Source organism: Rhinolophus ferrumequinum, chromosome 22 (genome assembly GCF_004115265.2).
Source record: "Rhinolophus ferrumequinum isolate MPI-CBG mRhiFer1 chromosome 22, mRhiFer1_v1.p, whole genome shotgun sequence".
Classification (NCBI taxonomy): Eukaryota; Metazoa; Chordata; class Mammalia; order Chiroptera; family Rhinolophidae; genus Rhinolophus; species Rhinolophus ferrumequinum.
In genome coordinates, this window is record NC_046305.1 from 7,464,895 (window position 1) to 7,491,928 (window position 27,034).

General features: G+C 40.0%; 1 protein-coding gene across 2 annotated transcripts; it reads right to left on the minus strand.

Annotated features, from left to right (window-relative positions):
• Nucleotides 1–2,110: 2,110 nt before the first annotated feature.
• VAMP4 (vesicle associated membrane protein 4) lies at nt 2,111–26,970 on the minus strand. 2 transcript variants are annotated; one of them, XM_033092401.1, is made up of 8 exons: nt 26,773–26,970; nt 18,389–18,508; nt 17,448–17,494; nt 14,409–14,459; nt 11,250–11,350; nt 10,249–10,328; nt 7,883–7,934; nt 2,111–2,828 (listed from the first exon to the last, which is right to left on the minus strand). In XM_033092401.1, the coding sequence occupies exons 2-8, from the start codon at nt 18,452–18,454 to the stop codon at nt 2,800–2,802; spliced, it is 426 nt and encodes a 141-aa protein (XP_032948292.1). In that variant the 5' UTR covers nt 18,455–18,508; nt 26,773–26,970; the 3' UTR covers nt 2,111–2,799. The 2 variants fall into 2 exon arrangements, with proteins under 2 accessions (XP_032948292.1, XP_032948291.1); XM_033092400.1 differs by lacking the exon at nt 26,773–26,970 and adding an exon at nt 21,194–21,357.
• Nucleotides 26,971–27,034: the final 64 nt, after the last annotated feature.

The following is a 27,034-nucleotide window of genomic DNA, read 5'->3' on the forward strand; positions in this document are numbered from 1 at the left end:
CAGAACTGAAAGAGGCCAGTCTGTGCTGTAAAAACGCTGGCATTGTAACTTCCTAATGCAGGGTGGTCACACGGGATGGCTGTGACACTAAGCAGCCCGCAGGAGAGTGGACACTTCGCATGTCTGCCCCTGACGGGCACTGATCACCCTTCCTCCGCTTCGCATAATGCTCCGTTTTCAACACTGCACTTTCCTTTCATCTAGAATTCCCCAAGTTTATAAAATCAGAGGGCAATATTCAGTGAGCTTCATCGTGGTAGAAGAGGCAAAAGACCCCCGGTGTTATGGGGTTCCAGTTAGAGGGAAAGAGAGCTAATTAATCAGTGTTATAATCACAGAACGGCTGCAGAGATAGGCTTCAGTACTTGAATAAACAAATCAGGACGGAGGGTAGGTTTCAGGCAATATAAAAATAGGGGCCTGGTTTCACTGGGGATCAATCAGTGTTTACAAAGCTACTTGAATTTTTCTGTTGATCTTCATTGTTGTTAAATAATGATAGTTTTGATGGTGGTAAAAATTTCATTTTTCAAGTGCGGGATGGTCTGAGCAGAATGAGAAAAAGAATGATTGAAAGAGGGAAGGTAGGGAGGCCTGGCATCAACTTGAATGATGTATTTGTCTTGTTTTTGATTTTAAGAAGGTTCATGTCTCCAAGGTTGTAATAGTCATAAACCTGCGAGCCACGTTAAGGGTCTCAGGATTAAGCAAGACCGAGAAAGAAGAAATGATAAACCAAACCACCACTAGTACAAAGCTCTAACAGTGACACGTCCACCACCAGTATTCTCAGCAGCAGTATATTTAAGTACAAAGAGAGCTACATATATACACTATTGTCATACAAATATTTCCTTTATTTTTTACGGTTAAAATTTTTAAAAATAATTTTATAATTTTATTTTTTTATATTTCTTTAAAAGTAGCATAGTTTGTTAAAAAACACTGGAAATATGGATTCTTTTTGAGAAATAATCTTCATCTTCACTGACAGGTATAATGGAGAAAACAGATTTCTACACCTACTAGTGGAAAATTTGCCACTGATGACTCTAGTTCCAATCCCTCAAAAGAAGACACACATCCATGTTAGGACTGATTCTTTCCATTCAGTTAAAATATTCCCATTCGTGAACTGTGTTAGCTACCGAAATTCTAAAAATACTCATTTTCCTGGGTATGCTATTTTGTCAAAAGATGTAGTAGTTATTACATTACTTACGTTCACGGACATTTACAGAGTGGAGAGACCAGAGACAACACTCCACAGTATGGAAGACCTTTATCTCTTTTGAAAAGTTCTCAGTGAACTATAAAATTTAGCAAATTTATTTAGATTTGCATAATTTTCAGGTGTTTTGAGTATCTCTTACTCTGCTTCCTCCCGATTTCTTTCCATTCTAAACAGAACATTTTTTCCTCTTAGTGCTCACCCTGTAGAACTAAAAAGAAAATTCGATGTTTTGTACATTTCTAATTAAAACGACCAAAGAAATAAAAGCTATCCAGGACACCCCTTCCGCCAATTAAATACTGTTTTTTCCTATTAATCCCATTTCAAATTTAGAGTTACCTTTTTATGTCAAAATAACCATATGCACAAGTTGCTACAGAACCGCCACCTTCACTATAAAAGCTTCCGACACATTAGAGGACTGTTTTTACTCTTTTTACACAACCCAAGGAGGTTAGCACATTTTAAAGGCAACAAGGCATTTTATTGTTTATTAAGAAAACAGACCGAGCTTGGCTAATGGTGACACTAGCATGTGGTTAGAGACTGACTGATGACCACCCGGAACTTGACTTCTGCTTGTCACTGTGGGCTGATCTGACACTTGAGGTTACAACATGCATCTCCCGGGGGGGTGATCAGGGAACACAAAGCAGCAAATTCTAAGCAGGTGACTTTGCTACTTTCAGTGCTTCTGGTATAAGGGTTAGTTGAAGTTAAAGAGGAAAGCTCTTAGCGAAAATAAAATTAGGGAACAAGTTACCCGTGGATTTCGTTCACGCACATTAGGACTGGTCCCTCCTTAGTGGAGGCCAATGGAAAAAGAGACTGGACTGTGGCTTGTGGCTACATGTTGGTCATTTTGAAAAACTCCAATGACGTTCTCCAATAATTTTATTATCTCGTTTCATGGTGACATACCATGCTTCTCACAGTGTTTAAATTTCCCATTTCCATAATTCAAATGCCAAAAGATTACTACACATTCCTTTACACAATCAAAAATAGGTTTACTGGAATGTTTTTAGTTCTAGCGGAAGGCAGCAACATTTACAATACGGCTTTTGTTACACCCACAAACGTGGAAATTGCTTGCAAAGCAATTGTATTGGGAAGAATCTTGCAAATATTGATGGATAGTTAAGCATCTCTTTTAAGCGTAACGATCTGGTTCTCTACATAGGCGTCCTGACCCCCGACTTACTGCAAGAATGCAAGTCCTTATGCCATTAAAGCAACAGTATGAAATATCATTATCAGTGTTTTAACTACAGACACAAATCACAAACTGGCAAGTATCTAATTTCAAATTAGATCCTTGGAATATGGCAAAATAGAGGCTGGTTGTCTTCGCCGTAAACAATTATTAAAAGCACATTTTGCTAGAAGGGAAGAAAACAACGGACATTCTCAATGCTCCAATTTGAAGTGATATTTGCCTCTTTGTTTCTTGAAAAAGAAGTTTTGAAAGCTATACACATGGGTTTCATTTAAATTATGCAGCAATCTTTTATTATTATTATTATTGTCCCAGATTCTGTTTAATGAAGATCTCTGTCATCAAATCAAGTGCGGTATTTCACAGCTATAAGAACTGCAAGAGAAAGAAATGGAAAAGGAACACGTCAAAATTAGATTCATTATGTCATGTTAGAAACAATATTCCTAAATGTAACTGTGCCCACTTGTGGAAACAGGTAATGAGGACTGAACTGGCTGAGATGAGAGCTAACAAATGGGAACGGAGAAGCAAAAATATCACAAAACAACCTACATCTCTAACGGTGGCATTTTGATCAAACAGATAATGGCATAACCTTAGTATATAGATGCTAAGATATTTTAAAAATATGTAATAATGTGGGAAAATATTTACAGCATATTAATAAGAAAGTATGCATATAACCTTAGTTTTTTGAAAAACATTTATATATTAATAGGAAAAGACTTGAAGTTTACATAGTAGTTATATTAACAGTAGCTATCTCTGTGGTAAGATTACAGTTGAATTTTATTTTCTTCTTTATGCTATTCCACATTTTCCAAATTGTCCACTGAAAGGAGAAAATTCTGAGAGGTCCTAAATTGAATTACAGCGGACTGGAGGACAGAAGGGAGAGACAGGAGAGGGAAATCAGTTAACAACTGCTGGTGGTTTAGATCGCAGACCCCACGCCCTGGTCCTTTTCTGGCTAACATCTGATTCAATGAACTTTATGAAAAGCTTTTGGCCATGTAAGTTTTTTGTTTAACGTATCTTTTCAGGAGCAGTATTCTATTTTCGAAGGAGCAGAAAAGGACGAGACTCCCTCAGGATGAGTGTGGCATCCAGAGCAGTGCCACTGTAACTTATTGGACCAAGGTGAGTGCCTCCTATTTGGGCCCTCCAAAGCCTTGGATTGTGCACCCAAAACCTTGATTGGGCCAGCAAGGGTAATCCCTCAACAAAACATCCATAGGAGGGTATCTGGGATGTGTGGTATTTGTGAGTCACTGAGGAGACACCCCTCAAGTCAAGCTTTATTATTTTTCTGTTATTCACCAGTACGTCTGTTGGTTTTTGAGGTTTTTTTTTGAGATAAAACTGAGCTCATAGTGACATCTTGTGGCTATTGGATGCAATTACAGTTAGGGTTTTCACTTGGTTGACCAACGCTGTTAGCTTAGCTCTGAAATTAGATGAGGGTAATTTCCACACCAAAGGAAAGAAAGCACTGTTTCTCTGGCCCTCTCAGGGGTCTTTCCAGGTGACCAGAAATCTTTGCAGGAGTGTCTGGACTCGTTGTCCAAGACATGTGGTGCCTCACAGGGCACCCAACAGAAAAGCATACCCCCAGTTTCAGGGTTAGAAGGAATATTTGTGGCTTGTCTGGATGGTACACATAAGGGCTTGGTCACCCCAAACCTCGAGCCCCCCTGAATACTACGTGGTGCTCAGGCCCCTCTGAGACACGTGAGACAGTAGCGACAGACCTTTAGGAAGCAGTCCTCAGAAGTAGCACATTTCAGACCCCAAATAGCTTCTCGGCCTCGATCGATCAAGAACACAACTTTGATATCATGGGAAGTCAGAACCCCAAAACTTCCCCAGCCCCTCTTCAGGAACCCCGGCTGGTGCTACATGTATAAGAAATATGGGGCGGAATTGTGTATGTTGTTATCTAAAAGGGTTGACCTTACTAAAGCTGACAAGTCTTTGCAATTCCCTGAATAGGGCAGGCACTTGTGATTTGGCATAATTAATCTTTTTACAGTCAAAATCAGAGATTAAACATACTAAGCAATAACAAAGAAGTTTATTAATTGGAACCCCGGCTAATTATATATATATACAACTGGTCCCTCCTCTTGTGCCTTTTTAATAAAATGGACCAACTTAGCCAAAATCATTTAAAACTCTAATGGCCGTTAAGAAAAAACTTGAGGTCCACATCCGGGGCCCTCCCTTAAAGAGAGAATTCCAAACCTCTCAGGGACATCAGAATGCATTCTTTGATTGATGCGCAGGAGCCTCCCCGCTTTGCACTCTGCATCTTGGGGAAGCCGGCAGAGGCCAAGTGCTGACTTTTTAGCTGTCATTATAAGATTTCTAAGGATTGAGAATTCTAATGAATATGAAAATAATGTTTTCAGTAAAAGAAGCATAAGGTATGGAATGCATTTTAGAAAATTGTTTAAAAATGGTTTGTCCTAATAAGTTGGTTATTTCTAAATGAATATGAAGAGAAACTAAATTGGACAAGGTAAGGTGGAGGTTTGTGGAAAAAGAATCTTGAGAAACTTTGTGTGGTCAAGCTAAATAAGACTAAAATAAATTTAAGTAAATGAATCCAAATAGCAAAAGTAAGCTGATTCAATATCAGAATTTGGGTTTCTCTCTGTTATAAGGACAGTTTTTCTGTACTACTGGTATACTCTTAGTAAGAAATAATTATTTTTTTTAAAAGCAAGGGTTTTATGTTTTATTAAGATTATTTCCTATTCTCTGTAACATCAAGTCTTTGCTAAAAAGTAAACCGAGTCTTAATAGTAAAAGAGCTAAGTTTTGCTTACAACTATTTAACTTTCTGTATTTGCTTGCAAAGTCTTCAATTTGTCACCATGATTAAATAAATAAGTAGTTTCACAGTGACTTATGATCCTATTTGACCAAATGTTTTAAAACTTTTGATATGTTTAACAAATGCCCCAAAAATTTAAGTCTGAAAGTTAACTGAGATTTTTCAGGAGGATCTCTGAAACATTTCAAAGAAAAGTTCTCTCTCTTTATAAAAGGGGGAAATTACACTAATTAGGCCTATTTGATATGCTAAAATTACATGGGAAGCACTGTCGAACAAAAAATAATTCTATCTGTACGTACATACTATTATTAACATGAATGCTCTCAAAATTATATAAAATGTCTAAGAATCCACAATGCCCTGGTATGTTTTCATTTGTAATTCTAGTCACTATCTTAAAAATGGTGTGTGTTGCAGAGAAAAGCAAATCTCTTTGTCAACTGTGTTTTAATCAGATCTTTACCCAGGTCAGTTTTAGTCTTTGTTATTCACAGATGGTCATTGCTTTACTCTGATGCTTTTTGCATGCATGTTTTAGCTTGAGAGATTCCTGGAAAAGACATCTCCAAAAGAGTTCTTTGCAGCCCCGCTGGAAAGGTCCTTTCCAGAGACTTCTTGTGAAACCTGTGCCGCCAAGCGTGAGGGAGCTGACTCCTGGACCCCTGCTGCCCACTCAGGAGAGGCCAATCCACCTGAATGGTCCAGTACACCCTCTCTGACCTCAATCTTCGTCTGACCAGGAAGAGAAGCCGCTGACATCTCAAAGTAGACTGCTTCTGCCCAAGGTCTAGACCAGGCCTGTATAAACCTGAAGTTCTGAGCTGTATGGTACTGCTGATTGCTATACTTCTGATTGCTATAGAAACCTTGTCCTTTGGAGTACTCTGATAATTCTGGTCGTGCTATGCCGGTGAACTCCCTTGTGTTTTGATTGCCTGTTTTAAGTCACTATTGTCATTAGAAGATGATAAGGATCTATATGTATATATTCATTGCAACTGTTACCCTTCCCAGGCATAGAAAGATAACTCCTTAATCAGAATTTCCCTGTCCCTCACAACTGCTGGAAATCTCCCTTGAAAAGAGAATACCAAACCCACTCTTTTGGGAGAGCTTTTCTTCCATGGCGGGTGGAGTGTTGCATCTCGTGAGAACCTATTCCCTTAGGAACCATCGCTAGTGATGTTGCTGCCTCCATTACAGCCCATCACAAAAGAGCCCATCAACTCCAGGACAGAGGACATGCTGTCTTCTCCATCCAGCCCTGCTGTTGGTGGTTTAGATTGCATGTCCCAGGACCTGGTCCTTTTGTGGCTAGCATTTGGCTCAATAAACCCTTTCCTTTTGAAAGGCTTTCAGGCATGCAAGTTTTTGTGTTTACCACCACCATGGTCGATTCTTGGTATTTGCAGTCGTTATGTTCTATAAAGTCACCACAAACACCAAACACTGAATTAGTGTTTACTAAACCATCAACAGTAAACCACTGCTCGCAGGAGAAACACAGGGTTAAATTCCCATGAGCCTCTGGGCACAACCTTTTGTCAGCCAGTCAGTGTGTAACCTTGTGTTATGTGCGTTTCTGTTTATAGACGCCCATATTTAATATACAGTTGATTCACTAGCATGAATGTCGTTGCCAACAGCACCATAAGGCCTGAATGAAGCTTACCTAACACATCTATTTTCTCCTCAAGGCACATTGCCTTCTTGCACTTAACAACACTAGACGGTGCTTCAGCACTGCACTTGGGACTGTTTTAAACAGTGAAATCACACCAAAATGCACAAAAGTGTGAAAAATATGGCACTGAACGCTTTGAAGGACACTTGTTTACTCTATGAGAGTAGAAACAAGAAAGCAGAGCATAGCTTCCTTAGACATCAGCTGGAAATGTGCTCATTAGGGACTCAAATGTTTCACCGGTCTGCACCCCTCTGCCAGGGACTGCAAAGCACCTCAGTATTACAAATCAGTGTGAGCTAGCAGGTGAATTCGCAAATCCAGAACCCATAATATGGAGGAGGATCAATTCTGTTTCTCTGTAACAAAACTCTTTTCTGTGTAAAAAGAGCATATCACTATGGAAATTTTCAAATGGTTATTTTGCGACACTTTCCAAACCTCCATAAACATAGGTAAAGAGGCCCTGGAGAAAAGGAGATATTAAAATGACCTGACTTTAAAAACAACATTAAGTATGCTTTCATGACTGAAATCAACCTCAAACCCAGAACAAAAACAAAACAAAAATTCTCCAGATGACAGTTTTTATCTAGATTTGTCCAACATTATGAAATGCAGGCTGCTAAACCTGAATGTTAATAATAAATAGAAAATGCGTTTTATGGCCCTGGGTGCAATTATAGCCATATTTGGCCTCAAACAAATGACTCAGCCCTGCGTTTACATATAATTTAATAGTATTTTCAGAGATCTATAGATTCTAGGTTAATAGCTGTTGACTCGAGTCAAAAATCATTACTGAAGTCTGACAGTCATACTAGATGATATAAAAATGAATTAAAATGAACTCCAAAACAAATGATATTCCCCCAAATTAATAATCCAGTAAATACTTACTGATAATGACCAACAAAAGGACAGCGGCAACCAAAGCCATGATGGCTTTAATCTGCAACACACAAAAAGCATAAGAAAGTTGTATTAATCTTGACTTGAGTCACGTGACTATGTCTTGTGCTATTTACATTACACTTACTCATCAATGAACAAACAGGTTCATCCCTGGAAAGGTTTTCTAATTTTTTCTCATATGAACTTGCTGGCTATTGGTATCTTTTTGTTAATAATCAGAGTTCCCCAAATCTGAGGGTTCTGCTTGCCTGGGTTGTATTGTTCATGGCTGGACTGCACAGCTAATAGTACCCATCAGAGCCGTCATGGGCCTGGACTCTTGTTTATGATTTCTCACATTTATTTCTAATACGAGACCAGGAAAAGTATGGTATTTTACCAACTCTGTTAAAAAGCGTCAGAATATGATCAATAACATCAGCATCCAATACAAATGATTTACTACACACAGTATAAGGCAGCATTTTTCATAGCACTTATGCATATTCTCAGAGTATGTGAGAATTCTGTCAGTTTTTGCTCCCCTTACTTCTCGGCATTTTTATCTCCATTGTGGGGAAGAGAATTTAGATTCTTCATGAATAACCTTATGTAATAAAAAACTTGCCTAAGAGCATTCTGGGTGCCAGTTTTACAGTGGAGAGGAGAAACCTTCAGCTGCTTAGTGTTTTAAGCTCACATCATTTCTCTTTATAATATTGTCATACTCCTCGTTTAATCCTAAAATGCATAAATTATAAATTGATTTGATTTTCCTGGTGAATTCAAAAGAAAGTCTTTTCATCAAACATTTTCACAGCAAACTGATTAAAGATGGTTCATTCAGCAAAAAAGATACCGAGTTATTAAAAACACACGAAACATTCTGTGAGTATCACAAATAGCAACTAGAAGTAGCCAATGAAATGTTTCTAAAATAGAACTGCTGGTGACATTTTAGTGGCCTTACATTTATGACAAGAAGAAAGTGGCCAAGAGAATACAGGGAAGTTTTGCAATGTGGATAAACAAAAAATGCAGAGTCAGACTCAGATCAGATGGATAGAAGTCCACTTTCAGTAGCTGTCTGGGTCCACGTTATTCTATAAACGATGAAGTATTTTAGGGATGACAAAGTGATTCAGAGGATATAGGGAAGCTTTGTTGCTTTTTTTTAACCTGAAAGTAATTTCGAATTTTACAGTAGTTTTCAACTTCACCCAAAACACTTATCAATTTGCCATTACGATTATCTTTTTGTGCCTACGTGAATGGCTCACCTGTGGGGAGAGGAGGTGGATGCCTTATGGACCTTTTATTCTTCCATATTAGTCTATGAGATAGAAAACTTCTATAGACATAGAAAACTTAAATAAAATGTAAGATTTATAATCTAAAGAATAAAGAATTTAAAATGAAAAATTTAAATTCTAGACATGGGGAGCAATAAGATGTATTTCTTTCCTAAGATCTATTTCTGAAAGCAAGAGTTTCAACAGGTAGACAGATAAAAATAAGCAAATCCATGGCAAATCTTGGAGGAAATCCTTAGTATATGTCAAAATCAAATTTAGAAACTATAATTACTAAACTTGAAAATGAGAGATTAAAAATAATGAGTTTATGCCTAACATTTTCAACAAAGCCAAAAATGATATACAGAATCAGGAGGAAAAAGAAAAGATTTGCTCAAATGCCATAAAATCTTAAAAGAAACATTTTCTGTTTAATGATTAGTAGCCATATTTGATTTAAGAAGTAAATTCATTTCTATAAAATGTTTTGCAGGAATACATTAGTATATAATAACTCTCATATTTTTCCTTGTTAAACATTTATCTTATTTCTTATTTCTCTGAATAATGAGGGATAGTGGGATTTTTTTTTTCCTTAGCCACATTTGCCATAATGGATTCTGACACATAAACTGCTTTCTTCCCCCTTTTCAAAACTAAAAGCAAACAAACAAACAAAAACACCCAAAAATATTTCCCTCTAGCTTCCATTTATCTTTTTAACATCACTATGTAATGCCATAGGCTGTTCCAAAAGTGCTTATGAGAAACTAATATTTCTTTTAAGTTTAGAGGTAACTGAATTATTAACAAAACGTAGATCTCTTTCTATGAAGAAATTCATGAAAACATCATTTTAGGCATTGTTTGATTCCTTCAGTTATTTCTGTCTCAAGAGTTATTAATTCATTCAACAAATATTTACTGAGTTGCTACCCTGGCCCGTTCAGAAGATACAATAAAAAGCAAGGCAGCCACAGTGTCTGTCCTCACAGAGATTATAATTTACAGGCCCTTTTTTAATTCCTGTCTTTGAAGGTGCTCATCAACCTACACAGTATCTTCTGATGTACTTACTTTGCATCCACGCCACCACATCTGCCTTCGAAGTTGTTTGGATCTGTTGCTAAAAGCAGTTGCATTATCCGATAAGCTTTCTACATCACATAGAAGGAGAGAAGGATTAAATCACATAACAGGATTCTTTGCTCTAGTCACACAAAGAATACATTAATTTCTACTTCTGCAAATTTATTCCCCTTTAAACATGAAAGCAACATTTTCCCTTTCTTCTACCCACAAACTCTGGCATTCTGTATTCAAAAAAAAAAAAAAAAAAAAAAAGGCAAAAAAATGGCTGCAGGTCAATTTGCTCAATCCATTTTGATAATAAGATTAAGAGAAGTCTTCCCAGGTCCTCAACTCTTTCAAATAAACTTATGAATTCTGATAACAAAATACTTTTAAAAATTCAAGTACTTGGCACATCTACAGAAAAAAAAATCACATGTGGAGAAGGTTAGATTCTTAGGAGACACCAAAAGTGACTGCTTCAGAAGCAAAACAATATGAATTTTAAAAGTGGTTAAATAAGTTTCCTTGGTTAAACAAGTCTGTCAAGGAATAATCAGATATTCAGCCATTCATCATTTAAACAATATCTGAGTATCTAGTATGTGACAGGAACTGTTATAAATACAGAGACTAACATCTGTCAGTAAAGAAAGGTTACTAAGTTACCAGAGAAAGCATACGATTAAAGTATCAGATAACTTTGAAATACGTGTTGAAAAGAAGTGATTAGATTTCTCCTCCTTGAGATTATGAGAAATACAAAACACATCAACATAAGACAAAAGAAAAAAATAACTCTAACTCTTCAACAACTGATTAATTAAAGAAAAAATGCAACAGTAAGATTCAAAGTAAAGAGAGCTCAAGTTAAAACATTAAAATCATAAAGTTAAAAAACAAATACCATCTCCTAAGTCAAGATTCCTAAACTTTGGCTAGAAAAGTAGAAGTAAATTATTAAAACATAGATTAGTAATGTCAAGAAATTTATGAAATATCTGTACCTGATTTGTCCTGTAGTTCATCTAGTCTCTCCCCTCTTTCAATTACCTTCGTAATATTTTCTTGCATGACATCAATAACTTCATCCACCTGATTCTGAACACTAGTTTAAAAATAAGATTAAAAAATTATTTATTGTTCTTTTGAGAATTTTATAACTATTGGAACTTTCATTAGACATGACTGAAATAGCTCAGCAAAGTGGGGACAGAGGGAACATACCTCAAGGTAGTAAAGGCCATATTTGACAAACGCACAGCTAACATCATAAGCAATGGTGAAAAGGTGAAAGCTTTTTAAGATCAGGAACAAGACAAGGATATCCACTTTCACCACTTTTATTCAACATAGTATTGGAAGTCCTAGCTACAGCAATTGGACAAGAATAAGAAATAAAAGGCATCCAAATTGGAAAGCAAGAAGTAAAATTTTCACTATTTGCATATGATACCATATGGTATAGAGAGAACACTAAAGATTCCACCAAAAAACTATTAGAATAAATGAGTTCAGTAAGGTAGCAGGATATAAAATTAATATTCAGAAATCAGTTGCTTTTTTATATACCAATAACAAACTGTCACAAAAAGAAAGTAAGAAAACAATCCCATTTACAGTTACATCAAAAAGAATAAAATACCTAGAAATATATTTAACCAAGGAGCTAAAAGACTTAAACTTTGAAAACTATAAGACACTGAAGAAAGAAATTGAAGAAGATACAAATAAATGGAAGGACCATACCATGCTCATTGATGGATAGAAAGAATTTTTAAAACATCCATACTACCCAAAACAATCTACAGATTCAATGCAGTCCCTATCAAAACAACAATGGCATTTTTCATAGAACTAGGACAAATAATCCTCAAATTTATATGGAACCACAAAAGACCCCAAATACCCAAAGCAATCTTGAGAAAGAAGAACAAAATTGGAGGTATCACACTATCTGATATTAAGCTACACCACAAGTCTATAGTAATCAAAACAGCATGGTACTGGCATAAAGACAGACATACAGATCAATGGAACAGAATAAAGAGCCCAGAAATAAATCCACACACATATGGTCATTTAATCTATGACAAAGGAAGCAAGAATACCATGGGGTGGAGATAGTCTCTTTAATAAATGGTGTTGGGACAGCTGGACAGGGAGAAAAAAAAAGGAAACTAAACCACTTTCTTACACCATATACAAGAATAAAGTCACTTGATCAATGACTTAAATATAAAACCTGAAACCATAAAACTCCTAGAAGAAAACATAGGCAGAAAACTCTGACATTGCTCTTAGTAACATATACATATATATATTTTGATATGTCTCCTCGGGTAAGGGAAACACAAGAAAAAATAAATAAATGGGAATATATCAAATTGAAAAGTTTCTGCACAGTGAAGGAAACCATCAACAAAACGAAGGCACCCTACTGAATGGTAGAAGATATTCGCCAGTGATACATCAATAAGGGGTTAATATCCCAAATATATAAACAACTCCTAAAACTTAACACCAAAAAAACCAATAATCCAGTTAAAAAATGAGTAGAGGACCTGAAGAGACATTTCTCCAAAGAGGACATACAGATGACCAATAGACACATGAAAAGATGCTCAATGTCACTAATCATCAGAGAAACGCAAATTAAAATCACAATATCATTTCACACCTGTCAGAATGTCGATCATCAATAAATCAACAAACAAGTGTTGGTGAGGATGTGGAGGAAAGGGAACCCTTGTGCACTGTTTGTGGGAATGTAGACAGGTACAGCCACTATGAGAAACAGTATGGAGGTTCCTCCAAAAATTAAAAATGGAACTACCCTATGACCCAGAAATGCCACTTCTGGGTATTTATCTAAAAAATTCAAAACACTTAATTTGAAAAGATGTATGTTCAGTGCCATACTATTTAAAATAGCCATGATCTGGAAGCAAACTAAGTGTCCATCAATAGACAAATGCATAAGGAAGATGTGGTACATACGTATACAACGGAATATTACTCAGCCATAAAAAAGAATGAAATCTTGCCATTTGTGACAACGTGGATGGACCTTGAGGGTATTATACGAAGTGAAATACGTCAGACAGAAAAAGACAAAAACCATATGACTTCACTTATATGTGGAATCTAGAAATCAAAATAAGTGAACAAAACAGAAACAAATTCATAGAGACAGAGAACAAGCTGAAGGTTGCCAGATAGGAGAGTTTAGGGGAATGGGTGAAAAAGGTGAAGGGATTAAGAAGTATAAATTGCCCGTTAGGAAAATAGTCACAGGGATGTAAAGTAGAAAGTAGGGAATATAGTCAGTAATGTTGTAATAACTGGCGTCACATGGGCACTAGACTTACTGTGATCGCTTTGTAATGTATATAAATGTCTAATCACTATGTTGTACATCTGAAACTAATATAACATTGTATGACAACTGTAGTTGAAAAAAAACTTTCCTTAAAAATGATTTATTTTATTTTGCTCTTCTGCTCAAATAATTTGAGATGTTACATGTAAAAAAATGAAATATTATGTTATAATAATAAACATAAATCAGGAAATTTAGTCCTCAAAAAAATAAGTAACTGAAGAAATAGTTACGGTCCTAGAATCTACAAACAAAAGGTTCCATGGATATAGGCAGATTAATTGGAACAGAACTCATAAAATTCCAGATTAATTCATACTAGATTATTATAAACCTAGGGGAAGTAGCTCAACAACATGGCACAATTATGCTAACTAAATGGATTTGACATAAGGTAATCAAGTTAAGGAAAAACAACAACCAGGTATTGCATTTCCTTAGCTATCATTCAGAGGTAGCTTTGTGAAAAAAAGAATTACTAGGTTTTTAAAACCCAGGAGTTATATTTTGTCTGCATCAGGGCTCAGCAAATTTTTTCTATAAAGGGCCAGTTAGATTGTAGATAGTTTAGACTTTGTGGGCCATCAGGTCTCTGCCATAACTACTCAAATCTGCCACTGCAGTTTGAAAGCAGCCACAGACAGTAAGAAAACATAGGCATGGCTGTGTTCCAATAAAACCTTACAGACAACAATAGGCGGCAGCCAGATTTGGCTCAGAGACTACAGTTTGTCCACAGGAGATATGGTAACCATTTAAACAAATGAGTATCTCGGAAACTTACTGCTTAATTTTATCATTTCTAGGTCCAAATCTTGGTCCAGATGGTCCCCTTCTGAAAACAAAATAACCGGGTGCGTATTAATGAGAGGATTAAAAAACAAAAACAAAAACAGAAAACACACACACTCAATCAAGCTGAATTCTAAACATGGATCAGTCATTTGTAAGGAACCACATTTTATTGATGTTGTTGGAACTGAAGGATATGTAATCACGTCTGTACTTCATTGGTACTTAGGGCTGGTCCCAACTAACCGAATTCTTCTGAACGTTATTAACTTTCAGAGAAGTTAGGGTTTATATAGTCCTCAGTTACACACAGGATGTTCTAATGATTAAACTTTGAAGTACCATAATAACTAAGGTACCAGTGAATACGAATAGCTTTATAATCATTATAGAACACTAACCGTACAATTCACCTTGAATTTGGGCTATAACGAAATGCTGATTGTCAGGGATGGATACGGAGAAAAATCCATTCCAAACACTAATACTTTTAATGTATATTTCTTGATGATTCATCTTAAACTTACCGACATGGCTAAAGGGAAATGCAAGAGTCTATGAAAACACTGACATTTCTTAAATTATTACTTCTCTATTATAGTTGAGCGCTATATCACATTTTAACCAATTTTAATATTCTAGAAATGAAAAGGTTTTGGGTATTTTAAGAAATGACCATTCTTCTGATGATAGAGAATAAGGTATAAACCACAAAACTCCACAGCAAATAGGTTCTGTACCAATTAAACACTAACTCCCCATTCCCCTGTCCTCTCAGCCTCCCCCCGGCCCCCCCCCCCCCCCGCCACCTCCATTCTACTTTGTGTCTCCATGACTTTGACTACTTTAGGTACCTCATATAAGTGGAATCGTGTAACATTTATCCTTTTGTAACCAGTTTCTTTCACTTAACATAATGTCTTCAAGGTTCATCCATGTTACAGCGCGGGTCAGAATTTCCTTCCTGTTTAAGACTGAGGAATATTCCATTGTATGTTTATATCGCATTTTGTTTACCCACACTCATCTGTGATGAACACTTGGGTGGCTTCCAACTTTTGGCTATTGTGAATACTGTTGCTTAGTTTTAAAAAATTATTTCAAGAACTTTATTTGGTTTCTCTTTCAACACAGACAAAACCATAGTGCCTGGAAGTTGCATTTTGAACAAGCGGCCCGTTTTGTTGTCAGGCCTTTGGATGAGATACACCATTACTTGGGAGTGGACCTCCAGTGGTACGTGTTGGCCGGGAGAGTTAGTGTTTCCCACAAGAGTATCTAACTTACGTTCAGGTAATCATTTCATATAACTAAAGCATCTGGCCTTCTTTTCAATATTGAGTTCCTTTTTGACAGGTAGCTATTGCTGTAGCCTAAAGCTTTTCACAGTAATTGGCACTGTGAGCAGCTAGCTTTTTGACTCTGTAAACCTTGTCACCTCTAGGAAATCTTCCCAATTCATCGACCTTCCTGAGAAAAATACTACTATTTTCTGTTATTGGATTTGTTTTCTATCCTATAGGCTCTTTTTGTCCATTGCTTCATGGCTGTCAATTCTTTCTTATAAAATAGTTTTATCTGGGAAAAAAAGTCTCTACAAAAAGTTACAACATTACAACAAAGAGGGAGGTAAATGTTTTCTCTTAGGCAACACCCCCCCGCCCCCCCACACATACATCAATCTTCAGAGAAAACTCTTGCAACAATGTCATCCTTCCTGATTTTGCAAATACAAACCTAAGTCTGTGCGGAAGTCCTTTCTAATCATAGCTGTAAAGAATTGATCAGGGCAACTAATTCTGACAAAGTATCAAGACGATTCAATGGGGAAAGGACAGTCTTTTCATCAAATGGCGGTGGAACAATTGGACAGCCCCCTCCATGGTTATCCTCAACCATATATACAAATTAACTTAAAATAGATTATAGGCCAAAATGGAAAAGTCAAAACTGTAAGACTCCTACTACAAGAAAACATAGGAGAAAATTTCAGTGACCTTGGATTTAGCAAAGCTTTCTTAAATAAGCAAACACAATAAAAGAAAATAATCAATTGATTTCATCAAAATCTAAACTTTGATTTTTCAAAAGATACTCGTGAAAATGAAAAGATTACGTTATACTAACTGGGAGAAAATATTTGTAAAGCATCCATCTGACAAAAAACTTGTATCTTGAATAAAGAACCCTTATAACTTAATAAGAAGACAAATTTAAAATTGGGCAAAACATTTTAACATGTAATTCATCAAAAAAGATATGGGGATGGAAAATAAGCCTTAAAAAAACAGACGTTCAACATAATTTGTCGTTAGGGAAATGCAAATGAACACCGTAAGGAGATACCACTCCACACCCACAAGAATGGCTAAAATAAAAGAGTGACGTATGCAGGGCTGATAAGGAACTGGGGCACCGAGAGCTCTTTCGATGCTCGATGCTGGTGGCACACCACTCTGGAAAACAGCTGTAAACAGCTATCAGCCATTCCACTCCTAAGGATTTATCTAAGAGCAGTGAAAGCACACGTTCACACAAATAACGCGTACGGAAATGTTTCTAGCAGCCGTATTTATACTAGAAGGAACATAGAACTGCACCAAGTACCCATCCATTTACAAGTGAATGGACGAATGAACTGCAGTGCATTCATACAATGGAATACTTCTCGGAAATAAAAGGAAACAAACTAATGATACGTGCGATACCATGGATGAATCTCAAGTAATTGTGCAGGGTGAATTAAGCCAGTTTTTAAAAAAGACATAATGTATAGTTCCATTTATTAAAAAAAAAAGTCTAGAAAATACAAACTGTAGTGACAGAAAGCAGGTCAGTGCTGCCTGGGCGTTGGGAGAATGACGGACTGCCAAGGGGTACAAGGAAACGTCTGAGGTGATGGCTATGTTCAGTACTTGATTTTGGTGATGATTTCACAGGTTTACAGTATGTGTCAAAACTCCTATTGTCCACTTTATATGCATTTTATTATATGTCAATTACATCACAATAACGCTGTAAAAAAACTTACAGAAAAAAGTCCTCTTCTTCATCTGAATCATCTTCCAAAAGATTTCTCTGTCAAAAAAAGGAAGACAGAAAAAAGAAGACTTGAATTTTCAGATTCAGAGGGCTTACAAACTGTTAGGGAAGAGTAACAAGTTCTATCCTGGTGAAATTTCTTAACTCCAAGCTTCCAGAGGAGGGAAGGGGAATTACACGTGCTTCCTTGGAAGCTCAAAGACATAGAACCACATTTGCAGACTTTCTGAAGAAAATGCTATTGTTACCGGAATCCCATGACTGACCACAGGGCAGAAAAGTCACTGAAGTGGGTGTGGGAGGGCGGAACTCCGTCAGGAAGGAGTGAGTCCTTTCTCCTTCCTCCTTCCTCCTGCCGTCCCATCTCTCTACTCAGTATTCATTGAACAAATATGCTTGAGCATCTTCACGTGCTAGGCACTGTTCTAACTGCCAAGCACCAGCTTTGAACAACACAGACAAGATCTGAGCTCTGACAGAAAAATATCTGATGGTGATAAATGCTATGCAGAGAATGAAAACAGTGATGAGACAGAAAGCGACAGGGTGGCTTAAATGAGACTAGGTTGTCATGGAAAATCACTTGCAAGAGGTGAAATTTAAGCTGAGATCCAAATGATAACAAAGAGCCCGAACAGACCAGGGTGACGAGTCTTCTCCGCCAGCAGGGGGACCTGCTAGTGCAGAGAGCCTCGCTGTATCAGTCATAATCGGTGGGAATGGCTTGAGTTTTCCCATTATAAACAAAATCTATACATGGGTAGAGTTCAAAAAATTCCAAGCAGTATTTGTTTACAAGAAATTCACTGAAAACCAATGTTAAATAAAAGATGGGAAAAAGAGGTAGAAAAGATACATCAGCAAACTCCAACAAAAAGAACAGTACAGTCAGCAATATTACTATTTTAAAGCTTAAGCTTCTGAACTTACCCTTTCACTTTTCACAGAACCAGTGACATCGTCATCATTTAGGTGGCGCTTGAACTTGGGAGGCATATTTTTGGCTCTAAAAGTACTCTTCTACTTCCCAGCAGAATAAGTACTCACCACCTTAAAGAGAAAATAGATTACATCAGATATGAGACATGTGGGTATAAGGTAAAGCACTTACAACAACAGAGTACAGGCCCTGTATGATGGGGCTTCCTTCATTTCTCTGACTTCCACTACTCCCTTCTCACTTGCTCCACTCCAGGGACGGTGCACGGCCTCCATGCTAGGCTTCAATACAGGAGAAATCATTAAAACCATGAGAAAACGGATGTAACTTTCTTAGGACATGTGAAAGGAATCAGTGACAAAGTCTTTATAAAATGAGAGAAGACTGTATGTGCAGGAAAGGGGAAAAATAGCTGAAAAGGAGACATTAAATGCTTTAGGATTTTAACTCGGAGTTAGAAGACAGCGAAACACTTCCAGTTCTCACTTGTGGTTAGTTGCTTGAACAGTGATTCAGGGTTTCCTCATCTGTAAAATAATGCTTTCTAGGTTTCTGCCTGGAATTAGGATGGTCTAATCAAATACATGCAAAAAAATTCTGTGAACTGTAACATCCTTTTCTGAAGCACAGCACTAAGTGTTCCAAGAAAAGGGATCTTGGGTAAGTATTGTTCAACAAAGCTAGTTGTTTCCCCCCCCTACAGAAAGTCTCACAGCCTTTTATATGCAAATACGCAATTGTGATTTTCCAGGAAAATGCTTGAGAACGCAACATCCTCAACTTTTCTTGAGAAAAAGCTGACATGAGTTTTCAGTATCTTGGACTGGAAGATGGATGAATAACAAGAATAGCTAAGATATGCCCAGTGTTTTACTGTGTGCTGGCACTGTGTTCAGTGATTTATATGCATTTCCTTTTACTTCTTTGAAATACTAGAAAACTAAGAGAAAGCTAAGTCTTAGTAAAGCTAAGTAACTAACAGTGTTAGTCACTCTGCTCATTGAAATAGCAGAAACACAGGCCTAAATTAATCAATGGCTGTGACCATCAGTTGTAATAGTTACTCAATTAGTTGCCATCAGGTTACACAGTTCTGTTCTAGAAAGAGCATTTCCCTATGACAACCCAGCAGCCCTCTTTCCTCTTCCACAAGAAACTGAAGACGATCTTTACATTCGATATAGTTAGACTTCAGTTTGTTGGTTAACGTTATACACTAAAAAAAAATAAACAAGCCCAGAATACAGTTTCATAAACCAAATAAAAGTTATAGTTTAAGTTGGCTTCCTGTCAAGACAAACTGATAAGAAATAAATTTTCTTTGATAAGAAATGCTTCCAAACCAGAAACTTAACCACATGTAGCAAAAACCAAATTCTTGTAACAGTTCTAGTTCTTCATTCCACAATTTCTGTCACATACACCTGGCCCATTTTATTCCTCATACTTTGGTTTCAGAATAATTCCTTCATGCAGAAATGTTACAGAACACATGGAAAAACAAATGACGAGGGAAGCAACTGAAGAACTTGAGCTTTTCTTTTAATTATATCTGTATTTTATTTACATGTTCAACCCTACAAAGGGGCTGACTCCACATTCCAAAGCAAGTAACAGGCAGACTTACATAATCTCTCTTTATGAAAGACACAGTGAAGCTATTAACTTAATGATGAGCAAGCCCGATGTTCAGGTCCCATAACCCAAGGAAGGCAAGACCTCAGTGTCTGACAACAGAAAAACCATCAGCAAAGCAGCAGACAGATTTATTGGCATCAGGAACTACAGGGCAATTGGTGCTATTTGTACCAGACAACTCGTAGAAATAAACCATGCTTAGAAATTAGACTTATACATGTTCCACCTAAGACTTCTCCTGCAAAAAAATACACATGCATTCAGGCCTTTGTGCCTCGGTGTGTATATAAATAAGAGTCTTCAGGATGTATTTCAACATTGAAGGTATAAGGCCGATGCACAATTCACTTTAAAAAGTGTCACCACCGTAGGCTTCTTATTGCCATCCTCGTACGTTTACAATTTCCTGTATTTTTTGAATTGGTGGTGCGTTCTCTGTCCAGTGGCTTTACACGTAATACACTTCTAACCTGTTGTTGATTAAGGTTGGCTTCTGTTTTCCTTTACGCAAAAAACCCCAAACAAATGAACACACAAAAACCCTACGTGTTTCATTTCCCGAAAAGCATGGCTCTGGCCAGCGGCTTCCCTTTCCGCTGCCTGGACTCCCTGACTCCTCTTCCACATCTGTCGCCTGCAGCTGTGGTGGGTGCAGCTTCAGGGAAGTGAGCGCCTCTAACGACACGGCCCGGAGACGCGATTCGCGAAACCTGTCCGAGCGCGAACACGGCCCCCACCTGCCGGTCATTACGAACGCGGCGGCTCGGCGTTCGCACCCGAGCCCTTTAAACACCGGAACCGAGCCCTCGCGCCAGCAGCTCCGTCCGCCTCCCACGGTCCGGCTGTCGCCCCAGGTCGGCCCCTAACTCGGTCCTTTCTGCCCCCCGAGACCCACTCCCAGCGGGCTGCCTCCGCTTCCACCCCCGGCCCTGCGCTCCCATCGCCCAGAGCCCCCTCCATCCCGTGCCTCGCCCCCCAACCGCCCCCCAGTCAGTCGCCCTCCCTCACGGCACCCCCAGCCGCTCCCCACCGGGGCCCCCTCCCCGGCCCCCGACGCTGGTCTTGCAGGCCGACGCGGACGGTGGGGCGCAGGGGCGTCGTCTCCGTTTCCGTCCTCCTCGCATCCCCCCCCCACGGGAACAGGCGGGCGCCCATACCTGAGGCTCCCGGGGAGCTCCGGGCAGCTCTCGGGGCGGGGGGCGCTGGGCGGCCGGGAGGAGGAGGCAGGTGGGGAGCCGAGCCAGTGGGCGCCCACCCGGCGTCGGCCGCTCCGCCGCAGCTGCGCCCCCGCTCATCGAGCCGATCGGCGCTCCGCGGCCGGCGCCAGGCAGAGGGGGCGGGACCCGGCCGGGCGATCGCCGAAGGAGTCGATGCCGCCCTCTGCGCGCGCTCTACCCCGAGAGGGCCCGGCGCGCGCGGAGCTTCGAGCAGGATTCCCAGGGTCATGTTGTGCGTGTGGCCTTGGCAGCGGTTTCCCAGGTCGCCTTCCGGCCCGGGCCTGCGCGGAGGGCTTCGGGGGCGTGGAGGCAGCTCTGAGAAGTGGCTCGGGACTGGGCTGCTGAGACCTTAGCAGGTGCTTTGTGCGCGGTCCACCCCCGGCTGAGGACGCCGAGGAGAAAAAACGGGGTGTCGGGGGGTGGGGGTTCGAAGCCGGAGGACCGGCTTCGGAACGTCTACGGCTTTTTACCTGAAGAAGGGAGATCTGTGTGACCCCTTGTTTATGGAATCGGAGTTGGACGTGGAGAGAGAGATCGAGGGTTTCTAATCCAGGCTCATTTTAGACAGTAGGAATCTCTGCTCCCGAAAGATTTACTTGAGAGCTTGCACAGCCAGTTTGGGACGAGGACCTTGTTCTTCTCCCTGCACCCTTTCGGTCCAGACACTAGGCAGACACCCGCGCCTTCAGGGTTCAGGTGGGAAATCACCCTTGCAAACGCATTGCACGGTTCTCTTCAACCCGCTCGCCCCCTTCAAGTTAGCACAGTGACCTTGCAGTAGCTGGGCCTCGTAATTCAAAATGTTTTTATCGATCCATTCCTCCCACACACGCCCCAGCTGGATTGTTGTACTCATTTTGTTTCCCCTAGCATTTATTTGCTACACGTCTTTTTTACTTAGTATCTATGGTCCTGTTTGTTGATACAGTGTTGTAACTTAGTGTATATTTAAGCCAAACACACACTAATTGAAATATACTTTGGTTAGGGCAGGACTGTCAAGTTAATTTCATAGTTGAATCACCGGAAAAGCCTTAAAAACCGACTGGTGCCCAGGCACTATTCTGAAATTGATGTAATTGGCCTGGGAGGTTAACTGAAGCCTCTGAAAGCCTGGTGTTAGAATCACTTCCTCTCCGAGTCTACTAGTCAGGCCCAGGCTGACTTGGAGTGAGAGGGCCCACCTAGAAGGAAAGCTTCTTACAGCTTCTGTCCCTGGGCTGGATGGGGAGACTACCCCAGACTCCATACATGACTCCCAAGTTATCTGTTTTGTCTACAGTTGATTTTAATATCTGCACATCTGCTTGTTGTGGGGCGCTTCGCTGCTTTGGTGCCCTAGCCAATTAGAGCTTCAGCCAATTACAGCCTCCGCCCTTCTTACACGAAAATTTAAGGCAGTACGAGTCGTGAGCTCTGCGGGCATGTCATTGCATAGCTTCTGTGAATAAACCATTTTTTTAACGGTAATTCCTTAGTTCTGCCAACCATTGTGATAAATTGGTTAGAGGAAGGCTACTGTGAGCCCCGCCCCCTTTAATCACCTGAACAAAGTCCCTTTGACAATGCCCAACATTTCTGAAAGCTTCGAAAATGACATTTCATAGTTAATATACATCAGATAAAACAGTAAGCCCGAAAGAATATAAGCAACACCAGACTTAGAGTCAGAACAGGGTCCAGTCTCACCAACTTGCATTATTTATTCTTGGAGGACAGCAAACAGTGTTTACCATTTTATATCCACAGACTTTGACAGAACACCTGTCACATATCTGATGGATGAATCTATTCACTTTGAAGTAGCACCCAAGATTAATGTCACCATTTTCAGCATGAAATTAAAGTTGTACCTTGCGTGGAATACCAAAATGATTTTTCTTAAATGTTGTTCTAAACTCCCTTTATTGGTGATAGAAAAATATTATGATGGGCTGAGGAGAGATACTGTGTTTCCCAGAAAATAAGACCTAACTGGAAAATAAGCCCTAGCATGATTATTCAGGATGACATCCCCTGAACATAAGCCCTAATGCATCTTTTGGAGCAAACATTAATATAAGACCAGTTTTATTTCTGGGGGAATACGGTAACATTCAATACAGTGGGATACGTGACATGTTTGTGGTCGATGTGCTCAGTGCTAGAGCCTAGGAGAAAAACAGCTTGTTTTCCAAGGTTTTTTCCCTTTTCCTGCAGAGGAACTTAATTTAGAATGAAATGATGGAGAAAACACTGTAATGTTTCCCAGTATCCAGGTTGCAAAAAACAAAACCAGGATTTGGAAGGAGGCCTGGGACCCTCATACAGGGGCCGATGCCACAGGCAGGAGACATTGCTCTTGGTGCCATTCTCTCATCTCTCCTGGCTTTCTAGTTTTCAAATTGTTACTGTCCACTGGCCCCAAAGGCAAACAACTTGCCATGTATGCCACACCCTCAGTTTTTCCCTATAAAAGGATATAAATACCTAACAGTCCTTGGACCTAAGGAAACTAGTGTGTCTGCAGGTGTCCAGGGACAGTAGGAAACCACGGAACAAAAAGAAGCCTGGGAATCAGATATAACATTCAGAGGAGGCATAGCTGAATTCACTTAGTCATATATACCTTTTTCATTTATTTTTGATGAATTGCAGTTTTACCTCAATTATGTGTGTGTTTGTGTGTGTGTGTCCAGCCTAATGCCAGCTGAAGAATTACTGCTCAGGTCAATACCTTCAAGAAAGGTTTGATGCCAGCTCCTAAAAGGGTACGACATTATCCTTGGATGTCATGTCTGCCTTCCATTATTCCACGACAGAGGAAACCATTAATTTCTTCTTAAATGTGGAAAACAAACCCATGTGCAAAGAAGACTTCCGGTGTGAAATAGTTTCCAGCATAATATAAACCACTCACTGTACACCAAGGAGAGATTCCCTTCAAATAGTTTTCTATCCCACTTATGAAGCGTCTTCCCTCATATCTTGGACCACTAATTCCAATTGGATACCACCGACAGAATTGGAGAAGGGTGGGAGCCCTTAGGCTAGGCATGCAGGGTGGGGAGACTGGCGTTTCGCTCTGGCTTTGGCTTTTTACTGGTGTAATGACCTCTGAATTCCTCTCAAGCAACAGTTCTACAAATGATGCCTTTCTCCTTCCCTGTTTCTTTCGATAGATTCCCCAGTCATCCAGAGGCCAATGTGAAAGCCATTTTGAGTCCCTGTCTTTTATTCCCCGTATACAATCAATCATGAAATACTTCAGTTCTTCCTGAGAACATCTATCAGTCCTTTCCAGCTGTGACCCTGGTTCTCTACTGGTTCTCTTCCTGTGCCCTGACAGGTTTAATCTAAATGCTGGGAACAGATGACTTCTCAGAACCTGACCTTCACCTTAGTTTCTAGTTTTCTGCTGCTCTCCCTGTGGTCTGCCCCACCACACTCCCTCTCAGGGTTTATGCTCTGTATTAGTTTTCTATTGCTACTGTAGCAAGTTACTCAAAACTTAGTAATACAAATTTGTTACCTTCGTTTATGGAGGTCAGAAGCCTGACAAGGTCTAACTGGACTAAAATCAAGGTATCTAAGGGCTGCATTCCTTCTGCAGACTGTAGGGGAGGATCTGTTTCCTTGACTTTCCTGGTTTCTAGAGGCTGGAAGGCACTTTCCTTGGCTCACGGCCCCCTCCTCCATCTTCAAAGCCAGCGATGCTGGGCCAGCCCTCCTCCTGCCACCCCTTCTCTGGTTCTCCTCCTTCTGCCTCCCTCTTGCACTTTTAAGGACCCTTGTGATGACATTGGGCTCACGTGAATCACCGAGACTAGTCAGCTGCTACGCAACCTCCCCTCCCCTTTGCCATGTAGCCTAACTTATTAACGAGTTCTGTGGAGTATAACGTGGGCATGTTCGGGGGAACGGTATTCTGCCTACCACATCCTCGTTCCCATCTTCTGTCCCCCAGACTGGGAGAAATGCTTTCAATGATTTATTCTTCATTTTGCAATTATCTTAGCAACCATCTATTAATTGAATATTATTATCAAAAAACCTTATGTTTCAATTAAGTAAGGGTAACTGCAAATTATACATCCAGAGGTCTGGATTTGTAGTTTCTAGGGAAAAAAACACAGTATTGAATGGCTTTATCTAAACTCAGTTTGCATTTTAAATCATACCCGTCACCACTCCAGGAATCCTAATAAAACACAGAGCCCTGTAATATCTAATGGGCTTAAATTAACGATATTAATGATAACACACCTATTAATTATATTTCATAGTGAAACCTTGGGAGGAATGTTTCAAATATAAGTATTTTAAAAGACAGAGTCTAATGTTATGTCTCAAGTATTTCTGCAATTTCAATGTTCATTGGATTGTATAAACCCTTGGGGCGAGAGGGCAGAGGCTGCTTGTTTCTTTGGGCTTAGGCAGCACTTCAAGCACAGAGTGTCCTCAGCTCTGGAAAGTGCGTTTTGAAAAAACCACCTCTCACCCAGCAGGAACCCTGCACGACATGGTGGCTGAAGCCACCTCAGAGGTTCCTGCCAGTTCTTATCTTGGGTCGACAGGCAATAATGTGAAGGCAGCAGGTGGTACTTGAAAATATTTTCTTTGCTGTTACTTCTAGAGGGTTTTTGGAGTAACCTTTTAAACCTCTGGAGTTGGAACTAGATCCATTTTGACTTCTCTCAATCATATTTTAAAACTGGTTCTCCAAGTGTGGTCCCTGGGCCAACATAGTGGGTATTACCTGGGAACTTGCTAGAAGTGCAAATCCTTGGGCCCCACTGTGGACTGGATGCATCAGAAACGCCGGGGATGGGACTCGGCAACCCGCTTGAAGAAGCCCTCCAGGCGATTCTGATGCAGGCCCAGGTCTGAGAACTACTCGTGTAAACCAAAGTTGAAGTCGACTTGAACGTGTCCGACCACTGGCTGTCTACTCCGCTGTCTGTGCAGAGGAGGTCTGTGCCAGCCCAGACTACAGATGCTGAATTCTGAGCCTCGCTGCTCTCCCGGCCATGCGCGCCTCCTGCGAGTTACAGCGCTGTGAAAAGCCAACCACGCACACACGCGTTTCAGTCTTTTTAAAAACAGTGCCCTTCACGGCAACTTCCATAGGGTATTGGTATGAGACGAGCATCTGACAGTACCGCATGTTCATTATACACGTAAAATAAGCAGCAGTAACTACTTATAGATGACGTCAGAATGACAGCCGAAGGAGGCAGATCATCAAAATGGGTCTCAAGTTTTACATCCTGTGCCCTAAGGGGAGGAGAAAAAGAGGAGACACCTCTGCATCCCTAGTTGTTATTCTTTTCCCTTGAATTTTCATGTTATTACATGAATAGTGGAACCCTGTATTCTGGTATAGAAAAAGTGCGGTCCAGTGCCATTCTCCAAAGCAAACCTGAATTATACAGATAAAGGGGTTACACTAAGGCGGGGATGTGGCGGGAGAAGCAGACGATAAATGGCGAGGATGCGCAGTTTTCTTTCGCTGTGGACCGGATCCCCTCACTCCTTACCTCACTTCCTTCTACAGGTTTTTCCTCTCAGGAGGCCCTCCAGGGCGCCCGCAGCCGCGCTCCGCCCCTGTGTGGCTCATGATCAGAACTGGTGGAGAGGCCGGCTCAGAAACGATGCGGACACAGAGCCCGGGAAGGCTGCGCGCTCTCAGCCGCCGTTGGAAAGCCCAGATCTGAGACGGCTGCCTTCTCCCTGCGCGCTGATCTGGGCCTACGGTCCAGGCTCCAGGCCATTTCCGCCCCGACCCCTGGGGCCCACCCC